Source organism: Phascolarctos cinereus, unplaced genomic scaffold (assembly GCF_003287225.1).
Source record: "Phascolarctos cinereus isolate Bilbo 61053 unplaced genomic scaffold, phaCin_HiC Scaffold_5;HRSCAF=322, whole genome shotgun sequence".
Taxonomy (NCBI): domain Eukaryota; kingdom Metazoa; phylum Chordata; class Mammalia; order Diprotodontia; family Phascolarctidae; genus Phascolarctos; species Phascolarctos cinereus.
In genome coordinates, this window is record NW_027555958.1 from 364,664,805 (window position 1) to 364,685,875 (window position 21,071).

At 37.1% G+C, this 21,071-nt stretch overlaps 1 protein-coding gene across 1 annotated transcript in view; it reads left to right on the forward strand.

The window, feature by feature from the left end:
* Positions 1–21,071, forward strand: part of USH2A (usherin) — a 962,202-nt gene that overhangs the window by 824,607 nt on the left and 116,524 nt on the right. The window contains 1 exon segment of the mRNA XM_020982269.2: positions 3,580–3,934. Coding sequence (XP_020837928.1) covers positions 3,580–3,934 — 355 coding nt within the window.

Genomic DNA, 21,071 nt, shown 5'->3' on the forward strand with positions numbered 1-21,071 from the left:
GTGAGCATTTATCTAAGAATTGATTAAAACTTAATTGCAGAAAAGAAGTAAAGAAGAGTCATCAGGGCCCCAGGCCAGAAGACTACCAAGACCTTGACGGGGAAGATGTAAGCCCTGAAAGATATCCTCCAGCACTAATTTTGAACAGGGATGTCTAGACAGTTAGCAGATGTAGATGAAAAAAATCCAGTGTTCTCAGGAGACCCAGAACCTAAATTTCAGTGCCAGATCTTTTTAAAAGATAGGTCCAGAGCACCATAGCTGGCTGACAGCAGCAGGATATTAAGGATGTTTGGTCTCAAGAGCTTTGGCTTCACTGAAAGCCTGCCTCGTGCTGCTCTAGGCACATGGCAGCTTGGGGTGTACCCAAGGCACAATGTCCACTAGTGCCTGGATAAACACTGACATCACAGTATAAAAGTATTAAAATCTATTTCCGCGGGGGGGGATAATTATTATGGAAAGGCCAAAATCAAACTGTAAAGGAAACCTTATCTCAAGATTGTACCCATATGTACCCTGAACACTTTACCTAATTGTAATGTTGAGGGAAATACATTCTAAGCCTTAATGTCATTATAACTATTTTTGTTATAGTCATTACCATTATTATATAATACTACAAACACTCATGATTTCATCAGTGTGTCTGTTACCTCCAGTGAGGAAACCTACTTACCCTTAATAGATGGTGCTCATAAGTTGCTATAACCAGAAAAAGAAATATGTCAGTCCAGAAGCCATGCTTTTGATGATGGACCTCTCAAAACTTATTTAGACAGGTACTCAGAAAGAGACATATAACTTGTCCTTGAGTTCATTATTTTCAAAGTGGTAGGACCTATTAGAGTTCTGTTTTGTTTTTTCCTCTTGGGATAGCTTTCAAGAACCTCTGATCATCTCTATGTCGAGATGATAAAAGGACTGTAGGAAAGGACCTGAATATACTTTTGAAAAAACATGTATTGACAATGTGATATAATAAAAAGAGCATGGCATTTGGAATCATGAGACAAAGTGAGAGAACCTAACCACAGACAGTAGGATGGGTTTTTTTGGTGTGTGTATGTGTTTTGTTTTTTTTAACAATCAAAGAACTCCAAATAAGACATAAACATAGATATATGAACCAAATGCCACAAAATTATGGACTTCAGAATTTGACCTGTTCAGAATTGACCCGTAGGTTACAAGCGGGGTTGTCAACTGGCTGATAATTGACCAGATTGGCTGGTAACTTATCAAAGAAGCTGATTGCTTGTCATTTATCATAGTATAAAGAACACTGGTTTTAGATTCTGAAGATATGGATTCAAATCCTAGTTCTATTATTTGTTAGCTATACCTATACATATCACTTAATATATGTGTGTGTGTATATATGTGTGTGTGTGTGTGTGTGTGTTATATTTATTAGCTATATCAAATCACTTAATCCTTCTTCTTCAGTTTCCTTATCCGTAAAATGAGGGTGGGAGAACTAGATTATCTCAAAGCACTTTTCCAATTCTACATCAGAAAACAGGTGACACAGTAGATATAAATTGGACTTAGAGTCACAAAGACCTGAGTATCCTACCCAGATACTTAGTATGTGACCCTGGGCAAGTCACTTAATTTCTCTCATCTTCAGTTTCCTCATCTATAAAATGTAGATAAAAATAGCACCTACCTCCCAAAATCACAAATTAAGATACTATTTATAAAGTGATTTGTAAACCTGAAAGTAAGTTCTAAGTAATACTAATAAGACCCATAAGACTAATATTTAATCCTATGTATGATCTTATCATCTTGCCATGGCTATGTGTTGTTTTAATTTTAATTTTCATAGCCCTCATTACAAGCCACCTACAGTGGAGAGCTTTAATGGAGTTGGTTCTAGAAGGACGGATCTAAAGCCCTATAACTTTGCCAAAATTGCCATTTTTTTTATTGCTTGTTCTCAGTGATTTAGCAGCGTGGAAATCATTTAATCTAGCAATTAAAACAGCCAGCCTTTTTAGGCAAAACAATGCCATGTGCTTTGAGTTAATGAAGCATAGTGGACAAAGAGTCGAGACCTGCATTCAAGTCCCATCTCTGATTCAAAGGATCATAGAATTAGAGTTGAAAGAAACTTAAGAGGCCATCAAGTCAAACATATTGGTTTTATGGCCCTCGATAAGTCACCAAATCTCTTGATGCTGCCAGGTAACTTTCTAAGATTATAATTTGCAGAACAGTTGCTGATTTGCATTGGTAGAAGGGTTCTCCTTGCCATGATTTCACTATGCAAATGAATTCACAAGTCTCTCCCCTCTCCCTTCCCAAAGCAATATCCATCATCATCATCATATCTTTACACTTCGATGGGGCTAATTAATATAAAAATTTAAGTGTGTGACCAGAATTGTGAGCTCTTGGAGTTCAGGGCCTATCTTCTAGGGCCTTGTCTGTACCATTTACTAAAAGAAAACTTTCATTTTCTAATCTTGTTCAATTGTTTCAGTCATGTCTGACTCTCCATCACCTCATTTGGGATTTTCTTGGCAAGACCCTGAAGTGGTTTGGCATTTCCTTCTCCAGCTCATTTTACAGATGAGGAAACTGAGGTGAACAGGGTGAAGTGACTTGCCCAGAGTCACACAGCTAAGTTAAGTGTCTGAGGTCAGATTTAAATTCAGGAGGATGAGTCTTCCTGACTCCAGGCCCAGGGATTCTATCTAGTATACCACCATTTTAGTTGGTAATGAAGATGTATTGATGCAGAAATTACATAGATCATGATTCGGATTTCTTAAATGACAAAGCCAAAGTCTCCCAAGGCATTGAAGGGGAGGCCCTTTAGCTCATCTGGTCTGAAGGACCTCTTGAGTCATTGCTGCTCCAGATCTTTAAGCCTTTCACTCTCTCTTTTTTTTTTTGCATAGACTTTTCATATGAATTAATCAAAGCTTCTTCCCACTAACTAAGCTAAACTTTTAGGCTCAGCTGCTTTCATGAGTGTGGGAACTCCAGACACTTAAGCCTTGGATGATTAGAAGTCCAAAGTAGACAAAGGGCGGATTTATCTGATTCCTAGAATAGAATCTGAAAGTAGGAAGGTATTTTAGACATCAGCCAGCCCATACTGTACCTTGTATAGTCTCCCTGCTTGTATCAAGAGACTCTTACACTGTAGAATTCTAAAATCTAATTCTTACTGCGTGACATATGTATTCCCACACAGATTATGTTGGTTCAGGCTTCTACTATTCCTTGCCAGTAGAAGCTTCATTGATACAGAGTTAGAGGACTTATGTTAAAAGCCCAGCTCACCTACTCATTTCTTAGATAGCCCTAGAAAAGTGACTGAACCCCATGCCCTCCTACTTTTGATCCTCTATTTCCTCATTGATAAAATAAGGGAGCTTGATAAGATTATTTCTTAAGTTCATCTGTAAATCTTATCATCCTGTTATATCCTTAGGAAGAGGACAGTTGGAAAGTTGCAAGAATAGTCAAAAGTTTTTCATACTGATAGTTTCCTTAACATACCTATATAGCCAGTTATACAGAATCATGTCATAACCATTTGTTTTCTTTGTTGTTTTTCAGACGTACTGTTGGCATTGAAGGGGAGTCACTTCTGTTCATCTGGTCTGAAGGAGCTCTTGAATTTACTGATGCTTCAGATACTTTGAAGCCTTTCACACTTTATGAATATCGTGTCAGAGCTCATAACTCCAAGGGTGCTGTGGAGAGTCAGTGGTCATCAACACAGACAATGGAAGCCCCTCCTAGGGGCATGCAAGCTCCCCAGGCTCAAGCTACCAGTGCTTATTCTGTGCTGCTGAATTGGAGCAAGCCAGAGTCTCCCAATGGTATTATCTGCCACTATCGTATTATCTACCAAGAGAGACAAAAGGATCCAACATTTAATGTTCAAACCACAACTGCATTTACAGTGATGGTAAGAATGTGGGTGACATAACTAATCAGCTATAACAAGTGATATTTCTGTTATCTTTTTATGATTTTATTGGAATAGCTTAATTAATTTTCATGACTCACTTGTAGTTTTCCTTAAGAAGGACCAAAGCTGTTGAAGTTTCATAAAAAGACACAAAACAGCATAGTTAATGGGCAGAGTACCGGTCCGGGAACAAGGAAATGAGTTCTATTGTTGGCTCTACCACTGACTTGAATTATCCATTGTTAAGGGAAATCCTCACTTCTGTGAATCTGGAAATAATTATATCTGACTTCTCTGTGTCCCATGGGTGATATCAACATCAAATTAGAAGATGAGTCCAATTTTTGCATTATTAAAGAGATCTCTGAGATTTTATAGTCAAAATTGAATTAGGCAAAACTGTGATGTTTTGTGTGTGCTACAAATCCCCTTGGTCCGTGTAATTCTATTTACTGCAACAAGTCTTTAATGATGCCACTGTGTGTCCAAAATCATAGAGTATATGATATAATCTCCTCCCTCAAGAAGTTTACACTGTTGTTGGAGAGATGCGTCACACACAAAAAACAATCAGTGAATAATACAGGACAGAATACAATCGAGTGCTAAAACATGTGCACCAGACAATAAATGCTATGGGAGGCCAGAGAAGAGATCAAAGTGGCTGATGTTGCTGGTGAGTTTACATGACAGAGGTGTGACAAACTCAGGTTGGAAGGATGAATAAGATGATGTAATAATTTGCATGATTTTCAAAACATGAGAGAATGAGCTCACTAATTTTTTAAAGCCTCTTGAAAGTTGAAGCAATATGGATGGACAGTACAAGACATTAGTTTATAACCAAGATTAAAATAATTACCATAATAGTTACCAAGACAATGCGGCCTAGTTGATAGAGAGCTGACTAGGGAGTTAGGATGACCAGATCAGAGGTTCAAACCTATGTCTTCTGATTCCAAATCCTATGCTCTTCCCACCATACTATGCTGTCTTTCCACAATCATCTAAATCCACCTCCTGTCCTCCCTACATAAGAACCTCTTTTTGTTCAAGTATTCTTTTCTCCTTCCCTCTAGTCTTAGAGGAGGAGATGGCCCTCCTAGTCAAGTCTGATATCTTCACCTGTGCCCTTGATTCCTTTCATCCCATTTCATTAAAGACTTGACCCCCAAACTCTTTTGCATCTCCAGTATCTCTTCTCCCACTGGTTCCTTCCCTCTTACTTACAAATATATCCTGGGCTCCCCACACTTAAATGAACCATGCCATCTTTCTCTTTTCTTCCACTGCCAAACTTTCTGAATATGTAAATTACAATTTCTCTCTCTACTTTCTTGCCATTCATTTACTCCTCAACCACTTTAGTCTGGCTTCTATTCCTATGAGCTGATAATTTATAAAGTTAGGAAATTTTGAAATGGGGAAAGGAACATCTGGTTTTCTGGGTACTCACCCAGAAAGGCCACAACTGTCAGCAGGAAACAGGGTAGCAATTATACTTTAATTAAACAGAGCATGGGGGAGACAAAAAGCTCATAAAGGCAGAGACAAACAGTGAAAAGTGGTACAGAGGCAGGCAGTATGGGACCAGGATGGGATGGTAAAGTAAGGCAAGCAGTGTGAGGAAGAGGATGGAGACAGGCAAAGAAAATCACTCATGCAACCATAGATTAGAGTTCAGAACACTCAGCAACATAAACTTAATGGAGGTAGAAGAGTGTGGGGTGCACAAGTTTGAGGTCCCATTTTCGTAGGGTTTTTGTTTCATTCTTTTGGAAACAGAGCAACTCCAGTCTGTGTTATCTTAGGACTAGTTCATTAATATATCCGAATCATCTCAAAGTTATTGGTAAAACTTCAATTCATCATCTCAAAGTCATCAGTATCTTTTGATGTTCTGCTGGTCTGGAGCTTGTCTGGAATTCACATATCATAGAACAAGAACCTTGGTGAATAGTGCCTAGATGGTTTCTCCTGATTCAGCATGTTACTAGGATGCAAATTTGGGTTAACGTATGATACAATTTGCAAATTTTATGTTCCTTTAATCTTAGAAATGGTTTATATGTGACTTCCAGGTTTCCCTTTGCAATCTTATTCTCTGCTATTACCCTTTTCCATTGGCTACTCACAAAACTTCCTGTATTGACCAGAGAGGGGTAGTGGTCAATGGGACCAAAACAAAATAAAAATTTAACACAACCTACCACTTGATTGAAACTGACCCACCTATGACCTTTAAGTGAGTACATTGAATTTATTTCAATATTATATTATATCATATCATATCATATTATATTATATTATATTATATTATATTATATTTATATATTTATTATATTATGTTATATTATTATTATTATATTATATTATATTATTTATTATATTATATTATATTATATTATATTATATTATATATTATTATATTACATAATAATATTTATTATATTATATTATATATTACATTATATTATATTATATTTAATTATATATATTATATTATATTATATTATATTATATTACATTATATTATATTATATTATATTATATTATATTATATTATATTATATTATATATTATATTATTTATTTTATTTGTTTTGACTTCAGTCCTCACATGAAGCATTTGATGGTATGGACCACTTTCTTTTTTATACATTCTCTTTTGATCTCAGAGACACCACTCTTGGTTCTTTCCTCATTTCTCTGATTCTTCCTACTCTGTCTTTTTTGCTGGCTCCTCCTTCCCTTTCTGGATCTTTCATCCCAAAAGTCTATGGTTTTGACTCACTCTTTGTCCTCTCCTTTGGTAATCTAACCTATGCCCATGATTTCACTATCAGTTCTATGCTGATGATTCCATTATCTGTCATCATAACGTTTTCCCAATATCCAGACCTGAATTTACAACCACCTGCTTATTACTGACTTTTCCAGTATTTCAGACTCGGCATGTGTAAAGTGAAACTACTTTTTTCCCTCTTAACACCTGCTCTTCCTTCTGACTTCTTTTGTCCATTCATGTCACACCAGCTTTCTACCATTATTTTATGCTCCTACCCACAGTTTTGATCCAAGAAAATTAATTATTCCCCAATTCAACACCACTTTTCAGACTTTCTTTCCTCCATTCTTTTGCCTATATCCTTCTCTAGTTTTGGAATTCCCCTATTTCTGCCTAAGTCCTACCTACCTACTAGACTGGAGCAGAGAACATTCCCACTCCCACCAACAGCAAGTGATCCTTGACCTTTGGACTCAAACACCTTGTGCCTACTTGTAATGACAAGTATGAAGTTTTGTATTTTTGTATTTATTATATATCCACTCATAAAAAGTAAGATTCTTGAGTTCAGAGAGAATATTTCATTTATCTTTGTCTCTTCCTCAGTGCCTAGCATAATAGTCACTTAATAAATGTTTGTTGAATGAATGAATGAATGAATGAGATCACATGGTATAATGGGAAAAGCACCAGATTTGGAATCAGATAATCTGAATTCTTATTCTACCTCTTCTATTTGTTTACCTTACTGGGGGCAGATAAGTGTTGCAGTGGATAGAATGCTGTGTCTGGAATCAATAAAACCTGAGTTCAAATTGAGCCTCAAATACTTACTAGCCGTGTTACCCTGGGCAAGTTACTTAGCTTCTGTTTGCCTCAGTTTCCTCAACTGTAATTTGGGGATCATTACCTTCTACCTCCCAAGGTTGTTATGAGAATTAAATGAGATCATATTTGTAAAGCTCTTTGCACAATGCCTGGCATATAGTAAGTACTTAATAAATGTTTATTTTCTACCTTACTTCCTAATGAGCCATTTTACCTCTGTAGGCTTCAGTTTTCTTTTCTGAACAATTAGAGGTTTGGAGGATCTACTCTAAGTCTAAATCCAATTATCCTGTAAAGAGATATTGCTTCCCTGCTTGTTGCTAAATCTTACCTTAGAGTACTGACCGGACCTGTAAAATAGAAGCAACGTGTGAATGGAGAGTTAAATGATTTTGAAGGTCATTTTTCTCCTTTCCTGAATTTTGACTTTATTTCCTTCGGTTCAAGTTTTCATCATCTGGACATTGGAGACGATTTTCATGGTTCTGCCTCTCACATCCTGTAGAACTTGCATTACAAGGCAGTGTTCCAAAAGGTAGAAATCCTCTTAAGAATGTTATCCAGGGGAAAATATGTCCATTATCACCAAAGCCTGGAAACCTATGTATTAAGCTTCAAAGTTATAACCTCCTGAAAGTAAAATCTCATTGTGAAAATGCTGACACACCCTTGACGATAGCTTTGTGAATGAGACACTTTAATTAAACTGTGATTTTATTGAAGGAACTGGGATTCCAGTGATTAAACTTCTGGCCCTTTAAAATATGGCTTTCAGGAGTAGGAGGCTAAATCATTTAATCTCCTAAAGCAGGTCTATTGGTGTTCCCGTGTGGGATACTCTATTAGTCATTCTCTCACACAAGGTTCCATTTTACAGCACCAGATCAGGTATTGAACTGAACAGTGAGCTCTGTCCTTTACTTAAATGGTTAGACTCCATTTTTATCACATTAGAAAGTTCCTAAAAAAAGGAGAGGAGCAATAACAGCAGGATCCAAATTACAAAGTACTTTTGTCATGTTGAGCCCATCCCCCATTTTATTCCCATTCTAGAATTCCTGACTTCTTCCCTTATTCTGAAGGTTAACAAGGCAAAGAGATACTAAACTTTGAATGTAAAAATGAAAAACTAAATATTGACAAGATTGCAGCACTCCCCTCACGGATATTTTTGTTTGTCTCCTTCTGGTATAGGGAAGCAGGGTAACTGGTCAGGCTCCACAATTGCCCCTCTGATTTTTGAAATTTTTCTGCTGCAAACCATTATAACTTAAATTCTGGACAATGTGTTGGTAGGTCATCTAGTCTATGAGATTAAAATATGAGGAAGTTAACAGTTTGACAATCTTTCTTGCTCTTCTTTGTACAGTGAAATGTTCGTTTTTATAGATGGTTATTAAGTTCACAATAAATGTTTAAGTTAAAAAAAGGAAATCTAAGATAACCTCCATAGAATAAGTTGGACAGCTTTCCAGAATCCTTACTCACTAGTCAGAGGTTTGTTTGTTTTTTTTCTTTGTAACAAACATGCATAAATGTGACAAATATGCAAAACAAATCTCATAAATCTTTACCCTAGATCTATCACCTCTCTGTAAGGGATAACATGTTTCATCATCAGTCTTCTGAGATCATGAATGGTCATTTTCTTGATCATTGTTCTTACAGCTTTCAAATTTGTTTGTTTTTACAGTGTTGTTCTAGTATAAATTCTTCTCCTAGTTCTGTTCATTTCATTCTTCATCAGTTTACAAAAGTCCTCAAAACTGTTCAGTATTATAATATTGATGTTATGATATAAATTATTCTTCTGTTTCTGCTCACTTGACTCTGAATCAGTTCATACAAGTCTTTCCATGTCTTTTTGAAGTCATCTATTTCCTCATTTCTTACTGTATAATAGTACTCCATCAAATTTATATACCACTAGGCAAGGATTTTCAGAGCTAACAGGTCACTGCTATTCTCTACTAACCTTTATAAAAGTGCAGGTTAATCCAGAGGCAATGAGGTGAGACATGCCTCAAAGAATCATAGGCTCATAGAGTCTTAGAGATTTTAGTCAAAACCCTTCATCTTATAGTTGAACAGATTGATTCCCAGAGTTGTGACGTGACTTTCACAAAGTCACCTTCTCACAGGTGCCTAATATTAGAGAAGGTATTAGACCATAGGTTTCAGGATTCTTAATCCACTAATCTTTTCCCTATGCCTCTCTAACTTCTACTATGATACTTTCCATGTTGGTCCAACGTCCGTTCTGGATGGAGAAAATTCAGTCCTATTTTTTTAAAGACCCCCCAGAGAGGAATAATTTGTCACATAGTTTAATAGTTCACAGTCCTAGCTGTAACTACACACTGCTCCCTTCTTTTTAACATTCTATCTCTGGTCTTCTGTGGCAGGTACATTCTTATCCCTGTACCTGGACTACAACCCCTTCTCAATTTATACTTTAAAGAATCCTCCTGTTTCAGGGCTCAATTCAGGTGCCACTTTCTTGATGAAAAAGCCTTCTCTGTTCCAAGTCTGCTCTTATCTCCCAGGTTTCTTTGTATTAATTTATCTGTGTCTGTGTTCTGTCCCCATTGTAGGATGTCTTAGGGACAGGGAATATTTTGTATCCCCAGCACCTAGTTCCCTGCTTTGCACATAATAAGAGCTTAATGAGTATTTGTCAAATTCATCCATTCATGCTCTTTGTTGTGAGTACCTTAAGAAATTTTGCAAATTGCTCAAAAAGCAGCTCCAGAGATGAATTATGAGTCAGGATACTTTGGTTCGAGCAACTGGCCATCAAATTTTTTGCTCTTCTGTGCTCTGAGTATGACTTCTTCAAAATCAAATGTGATTATATATATATACATATATATATATATATATATATATATTATATATATTATATATATATATAAATATATATATATATATATATATATATATATATATATATATATACACACACACATACATATATACATATATGTTATCTCCCTTCTCTTGCCCCAGTTTCTTTATCTGTAAAACAAGGGAGGATTCTAAGGTCCCCTTCAACTGAATTTTTTAATGCTGTTAGCTTTGCCCTTCACTGGCAGTTGAGACCACATCTTTGATCAAGAAGGCATTGAGTCTGTCCTCAACTTTGCTGGCTGAAAGATTGGCAGGCTAGGCAAGGGTGCCCTCATGCCTTTCATCTATTTCACTTCTCAAATTAAGGCCTTTGAGCACATCAGTAAAATGTCTCCCTCCAGTAGTGACATAACAAGGGTATCCCACAGGTTCTCCATTGTTGTTTATAGACAGGTGGACTTGGTTGAGAAAAGCCATATCAAGCAGGTGCGATGGATGCATGAGTCCTCTTGAAGGTGGCAGTGGATGGAGAACTAGCAGTGGGGCACCCTCAGTGGGGGTGGGCAACATATGTGCTGGCACAATGAGCAGCATCAGCAGAATCAGCAGGAGAACAAAAATGGAGTTCATGCAGGTTTAAATACCTTAACAGCCCTTATCCAACCCCCTTGAGAAGTTTTAGAACTCTTTGGGACCAAGTGGTGCAGTTATAGGAAGAATACTTCTCAAGAGAAGGGAATGTATAAACTGCCCAGCTCCCTCCAAACCAGTGGCTTTCACTCCTGAAAATGGGCTTCAGATACCAGGCCATAAAATCTCTTCCTGATTAACTCTGTGATAAATTGTGCAGTAGCAAGAGAAGAACTACATTTAGCCTTGGCATCCAGGAACTCCATGGTGGTGCTTACAGGGAACACTCCTGGCGTGGCTGCCATCACTGCTGCCACCATCCTGGGTTTGTTTGTTTCTCTGATTGGCACCAGCTCTAGCATTGGCAGAAGTAACCTGGGATTTAAAGGCAAAGATGGTTTTGCCTAAGGCTTTAGCTGCAGCTTTCTGTGCTCTGAGTACACCCCTTCATGCCCCATAGCGATATAGTACATGAAGGCCAACATAACCTGCTTGCCCAATGCCTTAGAAGATAGATGGCATTTGGGTCTGTCTACAACAGGAGGCACTGAGTGAGTAAGCAAGTTGCATGGGTCACCATACATTGGCTTCCAAATCAGGAATAAAACTCAGTATGACAAACTCCCAGTTCTAGATTCTGGTCGCTGAAAAACCATTCTCAAATTCTAGGATCAGGTTGTCAAAAACCTCTCAGGAGTCTGGCATAATGTTTCATAGCTCTTTACCAAAATCTGGCTGACTTCCGTTAAGAAAGTATGCAGCAAGTAGTATAAGAGAAACTTGTAATAAATTTACTCCTGAAAATTGTGTGTGTAAATTGATTTTTCATAAAGCCAGTCCTATTTCTTTATTAATTTAGATTATTTCAGAGTGCCTGAGCCTCATTTCTGATCCTCAATTAGCACTGACTCTTGACATTGAGTGAAGAGCTAGGGAGTTAAATGAATTCTAACAGCCACTTTGCACCTCTGAAATTCTGCAATGTTCCTCATTCGTCTAAATGTGTGCGTGTCTCTGTGTGTGTGTCTGTGTGTGTGTATTAGCTAATAATCTACAAACCAACTCTTAATTTCATGTGGTGAGCTTTCTATTTAAGGAGTTTGTTGATGGCATATTTCTGTTCATGAAAGAAACTTTTAGTATTACAAATAATCACTGGACTTCAGGTGTGCATTTTGCAAATTCACATCTTTATATCTAGGGTTTTCTAAATGGAAGAGACACCTGAGCTAGCCTTATTAAAAAAGGAGAGAGAGGAGAATGAGAAGAAGGAAGAGAAGGAGGAGGAGGAGGAGGGGGAGGAGAAGAAAAGAGGAGGAGGAGGAGGAAAAGAAAATGAATACATATCAACACGCATTTAGGGGAACACAGTTCATAATCTCTTTCTCCAATGCTGGCAAATTTGCTCTTCCAGTCCTAGGAACACTAAATCACTGACTGTTTAAGAATAGACAGCCTCCCCCACTGCTATGTATTCTCTCATTTCCATCTACCTCAAATCAACCCCTCTGATCTCAGATCTAACCATTGCTTTCACTGTTCCCTCAAGATTTTAACGATAAATACTCTTCCCTTTATATTTAACCTCTTCTTCTTATGTTCCTTCCATCTTCTGCCACATACAGAGACCTCGTTCACGCCAGTCAGTCAATAAACATTTATTAAGCATCTGCTATGCTCCAGGCACTGTGCTAAGCACTAGGGATACAAGAAACAAAAGGGGAAAGAGTTGATACCAGATGACATTTCATTTCTGGCCAGGCTTTCACTACTGGTAGCACCATCTATCATACCCTCTGAGACACTGGTCCCAGAGACAAAATCACAAATACTTCATTGCCACTGGCAGACTCTCCCTCTTCTGCCATCACTCGGCAACATGGTCTCCTTTGAGCATCACCAATATACTACCCAATACAGAATCTGGTGGCAACTTCCTATGGCTCCCAAGTCATTCTCTCTCTTTTCTCAAAGAGTTTAGTGCATGGGTAACAATCATCTTTTCCATTCCAACTCCCCTAATAGTGAAGGACTTTAGCACACATGCCAGTGATCCCTCAAACACCTGGTTCCTCAGTCTACTCAATCCACATACCTCCTTAACTCTATTTCAGCTACACACATGGATGTTCATACTCTTTATCTTGCCATAACACACAAATATTCCACTTCCATGATCAATAAATATAAAATCCTTTTATCTGATCATGATGTTCTATCATTCTGTCTCTCCTTATGCTTTATACTGCTGGAATCTATTCATCTTCACCATGATGCCAATTCCTCCATCTCTCTGTACTTTCCCAGGCTATCACTCCCACCCTGGCTATATTTTCCTCCTTCCCTAGTCCTGACCCTTTATTTAATTGCTTCAGTTCTATAACATACAGAAATCCCTAGCTCTGTTGTTCTACTATTACTTATCACTTATGAAACCCAACCTTGGGTTTCTCCCACAATTTTCTCCTTTGTTCTTACTCATATGCTGCTAAATGGAGCTGGAGGAAGTCAGATAATCATCCTGATTGGACCCTCTACAAATTTATGTTATCAAATGTAAACTGGGCATGTAAGGCAATCCTTTTACTCCTCCCTAATCCTCCCTTCATCCCACTCAGCATTGTAACTGTTTCAAACCTTTCCTCAAGCCTCTGGTAGCACCCATTCTCCCAGTTCTCTTGGCTAAGGATCTTACCTCATACTTTCCCAAGAAAATTAAAGCCATTCACCATCAGCGCCTTCTTCTCTCTTTCTCATTTCACAATACCTTCACATTGTTGCTTCTTATCTCCTGCTTTTCTACTGTCTTCATGAAGAAGTGGTCTTTACCCACAATCAACTTCTCCACACATGCCTTTATTTTATCCCTTTCCATCTTCTATAGCAGATTATTTCCACTAACATTATCCTCCTCTAATTTTCACTCTCTGTCACTGATCATTATCTAATTAATCCCTGCTGCCTAAAAACACATTCCAGTCTCTTCCACCCTTAAAAAAAAACCCTCAAAAGACCATCCTATATTGTTCTTTCATTTCTCAACCAAATTCTTTGGAAAAGATGTCTACATGTAGTACTCCCACTTCCTCCCCTCTCCTATAAATTCTATGTAGTTTGATTCCCAACTTCATCACTCAAATAAAAATGTTCTAATTGCAATTATCAAGGATCTCTTCATTTCTGGATCTAATGGCTACTTCTCAATTCTTATACTTCTTGACTCTCAGAAGAATTTAATAATGTTGACCACATTCTTTCCTCTCTAGGCCTTTTTGAAACTGCTTTCTCTTGTTTCTTCTCCTATCCATATGACTACAACTTCTCAGTATCTTTTGCTGGAATATCACCCATTTTATGACTACCACAAACACTCGCCCCACCCTGAACTGTGGGTAGATCTTAACACATTGTCTTGGGCTCTTTTTTGCTTTATACTTTCTCAGTTGGTGATTTCACCACATGTGATGTGTTAATTATCATCACTGTGCTTATTATTTTCAGATTTATGTATATAGTGCTAGTATATTTCCAATATCCTAGAAGTATCCTGAACTTAACATGTCTAGAGCAGAATATGTTCTCTTCTCTTCCAAATTCATTCCATCTCAAACTATTTTTTTTCTGTCAAGAATATAATTCTCCTAGTCAACCAGCTTTGCAAACTCAGTGTTAAATCCTCATTCTCACTCACCCTATGTATCCAAAAAAATCACCAAATCTTGTCAATCCACATCTTTCTCACAAAGTCCTTTTTCTTCACTCACAAAGTCACTACTCTGGTTTAGTAACTCCTCACCTCTGATCTGGAATATTATAGTTGCCATCTAATTCACTTTAATGACTCTCCCCACTATAATCCATCACTTCCACATTTGCCAAAATCATTTTCCTAAAACCCTGGTCTACCTTTATCACTCCATTACCAAATAAAGTCCAATGGCTATCTATTGTTCTATGATCAAACACAAACTTCTCTAGCATTCCAAGTTTAATACAACCTGTCCCCTTCCTACCTTCCTAATGTAACTCAAAATTATACTCCTCATATATTTTATAGTTCAGCCAAACTGGCCTTCTTGCTATCACTCATATGGTACTCCATTTCTCACCTCAGTGCCTTTGCATTTTACAAGTCTGAAATGTACTCCTTCTTTACCTTTACCATTTGAAATCCTTGGTTTCTGTTGAAACTCAGCTCAAGTAACACTTTTTGAAGAAGGGCTTTCCTGGTCTCTACCAACTGCTTTGCTAAGATACCTGTGGGGTAGGAGTGTGTAATGCAGAGTCTGAGTAATACCTCTCAAGTTCTCTTGGCAACAAAACCATCAAATCCCCACCCCTAAGTGTGCTACTGGCTCATTTCCTTATTAATTCTTTCAGCATGTTAGAAGGCAGTCTAGTGGGTATGCTCTGAAATAATTTTTATTAATTACCAGAACTGCTGAAACTCTGTACTGTTGGTTCAGCTCCCAACCCAGAATAACACAGGTGAAATCTGTTCTCCCGTGAACTAGCTTCTCCTTTCTCTATCTCAGAACATTAATTATTAGATAAATTCATAGTTGATGGTTTTAGAATTATCAAATAAACTTAAACACAAGATATTAGAGGATTATGATGGGACTTACAGCCAGAGTTACCTCTGTACTCTAAGAAAGCAAATGAAAAAAGAGCTATCACTGGGACTTGCTCTCACCAACAGTCCCTAAGTCCTGCTTTGGCTTTGTCTCATCAGTAGTCTGCTTCTTTGCTATGTAAATGTCTTTACTCTGTTCATTTGCATTCTTATGTATTCCAGTTGCCACTCTACCTCCCCATATGGTATCCCAAAACTTGGACAAAACTTCTAGGGCATAGATACCCCACCACCACTACCACCCCCCAAAAAAAACCCCCAAAAAATCTGAGTTCTCACTAAACTGGCCTCTTCTCTTAGTGTCTATTACCAGTCTCTGTAAATGTCAGTTAACAAATATCAGTTCTCCTCAGAATATCATTTAATGGCTTTTGTTACCCAAAGGTATAGCAAAGGTATGCAATGTCTCCATGATCTTTTTAAGGCTATGGCATCAGTACCCAAAAATCTCTGTGAACAACTCAGAGGTACACTTTTATATCTTTTGTGTTTTATATACATTTCCATATATATTGTCATCATTAATATAGTACTTTAAGACTTGCAACATGCTTTAAATATCTCATTTGATCCTCACAAGACCACCATGAGGTAGATGCTATTCCATTTTACAGATGAAGAAACTGAGGAATAGAGCAGTATAAATAATACTCCCAAGGTCACACAGCTAAGTAGTTGCCTGAGACAGAATTTGACTCCAGGTTGCACTCTCTCTCCACTGTACCACCTAACTGCCTCTATGTATATATGTTGTCTTCCACATTAAATATAACCTCCCTAAGTGTAGGGATTATTTTATGGTATCACTATATTCTAGTGCCTTGCAGAGTTCTTAATTCTTGATATTTAATTTATTTTTCAAATCTAATGTCATCTGGCACAATGCTATTTTATTTAATTATTTAAGTTTAAATTGTTTTTTCCCTAATTTTTAGAAATCCACTGTCAATCAGTAAAAGTTTATTAACAATTATCTCACATGGTTGCCATGAGCAAAGTGCTTTGCAAACTTTAAAGTGTTGTGTTAACATAAGTTATTATTGTTAGTTTTTACTAGTTATATTAAAATATAAAAAACATCAAGGATACAGGTTTCAAATTCAAGGAACTTACGGTCTACTTGAGAGAGATGGAGAATAAGTTTAAAATCAAATAATCAAAAAAAGTGAAAAAAACAATACTGGCAACAAAGCAAGGGCTACCCCAACTCAAATATGGGATTCTGGGCTAAATGAGTAGCTTAGACAATGTGAACTGTGATTTCTAAGGAGGGAAACACTACTGTGAGCTGGACTGATCTAGAAAGGCTCTATGAAGGAGGAAGAGTCAGAACTGTGTCTAGAAGTATGAGTGGGATCTGTGTAGATGAAGAGGGAATTTCAAGTGGAAGGAGTGGCGTGAATAAAGGCATTGTTCACCACTTTCAAAAAGCACAAAGAAAGCTTGTAGGTTAGGGAATAGACATGTGATCTTGAATTACCTAGCAAAGCCTAGATGGGTAAAATAGACATTTTAAAGGTATGAAATTTAAAATAATTATGAGATATGGAACATCTGACAAGGTATATAGTGGGACAATTAAGAATGAAATAAAGTTGCAGGCATATATAAGTTTTGGTTAAATGAAAGTCAACTGCCATATAGGAAGGCAGTGTAGTGAAGTGGGAAAGGTGCTAGGTTTGGAGTCAGGGGACCTGAGTTCAAATTCTACCTTTATTACTTGCTACCTATGGCCTTAGTGAAGTCATTTAACCTCTGTGGGCCTTAGTTTCCTCTTTTATAAAATGAAATAACTGAACCAGATGTTGTTTAAAGTCCCTTTAGACTGTAAAAATCTCAGGCTCTGAATCCAAGACCTTTTGAAATATTTGGTGACTCAGAAATCTTGGCCTTAGATATTACAAGTGTCATCTACCATGCAATAATTAATTGAACTTGCAACTTTATTTCTGTAAGTAATATTTTCAGGGATATAGTGACAATTATTTTACCTCTAGGTAACAGAATATAACTTTTCTTGCACCTCAGTATAATTAATACTTCTGTAGAGATGGGAATTACCAGATTCTTCAATTTTATATTATTATCTGGATAATAATTATCTAGATAATAATCCCATGCTTCTATTCATCTTCAGATGCTGATAATTAAGGGGAGAGTTCTCTGTCTCTGTCTCTCTCTCACACACACACATACACACACACACACACACACAGAGAAACACACACACAATTCGCTTTTCCTGTTCAACTTGTTGCTACCTTTCTGTACCCTACTGTTGATTTCATGTGCTCACTATTGTTGACTTACCAGATTTTAGATCTAATCAAACAAAAGGGGGTGGGGGAAATGAAGAAGAGAAAAGGGAAAGAGGGGAAAATAGTAGTTTGAATGAATGTCCAAGTATGACAGAACCCTGGACTCAGGTTTTAACTATGTGCTCTTTGGTTGAAAAAGGAAAAGGAAAGTGGAAAATTGGATTGATTAGTTGCTAGTTTTCTCATCAGTAAAATGCCTGTTGTACTTATATGAACTCTTAAGTCCCTTCCAGCTCTAATATTCATCCAAGTTATTACTTTCCAATACACTGCAGCTGTTGACAAAGGAAGGAATAAGCTTATTTAATGGGAGATGATGTAATAAGTGGACTTGGGAAAAGGAGACAAGGATTTGAACCCTGACTCAAGCCCTTACTAGCTGGGTGATCATGGGAAAATAATCTAACCTCTCAGAGAACCTCAGTTTCCTCACCTCTAAAATGGGGATAATAATATTTGCACTATCTACCTAATTGTGCTGTTGTACAAGAAGTGTTTTTCAAACTGGCTCTAAATCCTCTTATCCTATATCCAAAAACAGAGTTTCCAAATAATGGGTTACAGTCGCCTAGTGAATTATAGGGTGGCCCTACCAATGGTTTCCCAGTGGAAAGAAGGCATATCTAGAATCTACCAGAACTGTCCTTTCCCCAGAGAATGATATACCACCAACACTCTTGCCTCATGTTCACACTCAGTAATTTCAACGATAAAACCCTATCCCCAGCTACCATTGATCTCTCAAGCCTTCAAGGAAACAAAAGTCACTGCAACCCTAAAAGGTTAGGAATCCTCAAAAATCTTGTGTATTTACTCCAGTGGCTTCCTATTGATATTCCTATTGATTTTAGGATAAAATGTAAACTCCTTGGCTTTTAAAGCCCTTTGCAATATAGCCCCAACCAATCCTTCCAGCTCATTCTTCCCTCCTACTCTGTGAAACCTAGTCAAACTAGCCATTCTGTTGCTCACACATGGTACTTCTCCTGTCTCCATGATTTTACATTGTCTGTTTCATATTACTAGAATATATAACTTCCTTACCTCTGCCTCACAGAGTATGTCACTTCCTTTAAGATACACACCAAATACTATCTTCTGCATGAAGCCTTTCTTGATACTCTGAACTGCTAGTGCCCATGTGTTGGTAAATGTTTAATACCCAACTATACAGAAAAAAATGTACCCAAACACATTTTCAATTTCAATTTGAATTAATAATACTTTCCCCATCACTTTTTTAAGTCTAGACAATCAACAAAGTAATAAATCAAGCCCTGATTAGTAGCATTTGCAAATTGCCAAGGTGTAAATGTAACGATAGGCACTCACCCAAAGGAGTTGGCTCCAGCACACCCCTGGCTCCCCTCCAAACTACTGTGTATTTAATGACTTTGTATATATTTGGATTTATTACATATATGCATATATATGCTATATAGGTCTTTTATATGTACTTATTGTCTTCCCCATTAAAATATAATTTTTTTGCAGGTAAGGATTGCTTCATTCTTTCTTCTTGTATCTCCAGCACTTCACACAGTGCCTGGCACATAGTAGGCACTTACTAAATACTTGATTAATAAATAGGAAAGTTTATTTTTATAATTAATACATTCAATTTGTTTATTTAATGCTAGCTAATAAGGGCTTGTAGGGGCCATTGCCCTCATTTGCATTATTAATTTGCTTAGCAAACCCCTTTTAAAACAGATACAGGTGAAATCTCACTACAAATCCCCTTTTAAAACAGATACAGGTGAAATCTCACTACAAATCTGTACAACAAAACTATGTCTGCCCTTACATGTGTCCCATATTACTATCTCTCATTTATGTCACATGAGGTTTATAACTTGCTTTCTTAGCAACAACTCATGGACTTGTATAGTCCAGGTATTATATTCTGATTTTGTAGCTAAGGAAGCTACAATTTAGAGACTTGAAGGTCCATGATCACATAGATACTAAAGTGTCTGAGCCAGGATTCCAAACCAGGTGTCCTACTTCCAAACCTAGCATTCTTTACACTGCATAATGTTTCTTTGTTAACCTTATTCTAATAAATGTTCTCTCTAGTACTTGCTAAAGTGACAATTATTCCCTATAAAAAATGCATGATTATATGCTATTTGGCTGTAGAACAGAAAATAGGAGATCTGAGATGAGAACTAAACTACTATTCCCAGTTTAATTAGAGAGCCATAGGATCTTAGAGTTGGAGGGGACCACAGAGACCATCTAGCCCAACAATACCTGAATTAGATTCCACTCTGTAATATACCTCCCCTCAAACATCTCAATTAACCACTCCACCCTGGAAAAAAAAATAAACCAAACTCTAAATTCAAATTCAACAACTTCCTATAAGTGCCCAGTCTAAGAGAAGTATTATTCAGGACACTGAAAACACAAAGACAAAAATTAAGTAGCTCTTGCCCTCAAGTACCTTATATCCCTTAGAAAAGCTCATATAACTTCTATAAGCTTATGTAACATGTTCCAGGGTAAGCAGATAAAAGGTAATGAAAGGAAGGAGTATTAACATACTGATGGATCAGGGAAGGCTTCACAAAAGAAATGGTGTTGAACCATAAACCTTAAAAGAATATAAAAATTCTAAGAGATGGATGTAAGGAGAATGGGCATTCCAAGCATGGTGGTTGGCTTGTACAAATATATGAAGGATGTAGATGAAATGTCAAGTTCAGAAAACAGCTAATAGTCTAGTCCAGCTGGTACATAAAGTGTGTAAAGGCCAGCAATATAAAATTCTTGGATGATAGGTGAGAATCTAATTGTGGAAGGTGTTAAATGCTAAGCTGAAAGTGGATTATATTTTATTTTAGAGGTAAAAGAGAGTTAGTGAAGGTTTTTTAGAAGGAAAGTGTCACAGTCAGACCTGTATATTAGAATATTTTATCAGCTATCCATAGGATGGATCAGAGAGGGAAAAGATTAAAGAGAGATGAATTGAGACCAGGCAAGTATTGATGAAGGCCTGAAGTAGGGTAGTGGTTGTGAACATAGTAAGAAAGGGGGTAATGTTGCCTACTGTTAGATAGGAAGTCTTAATAGGACTTAC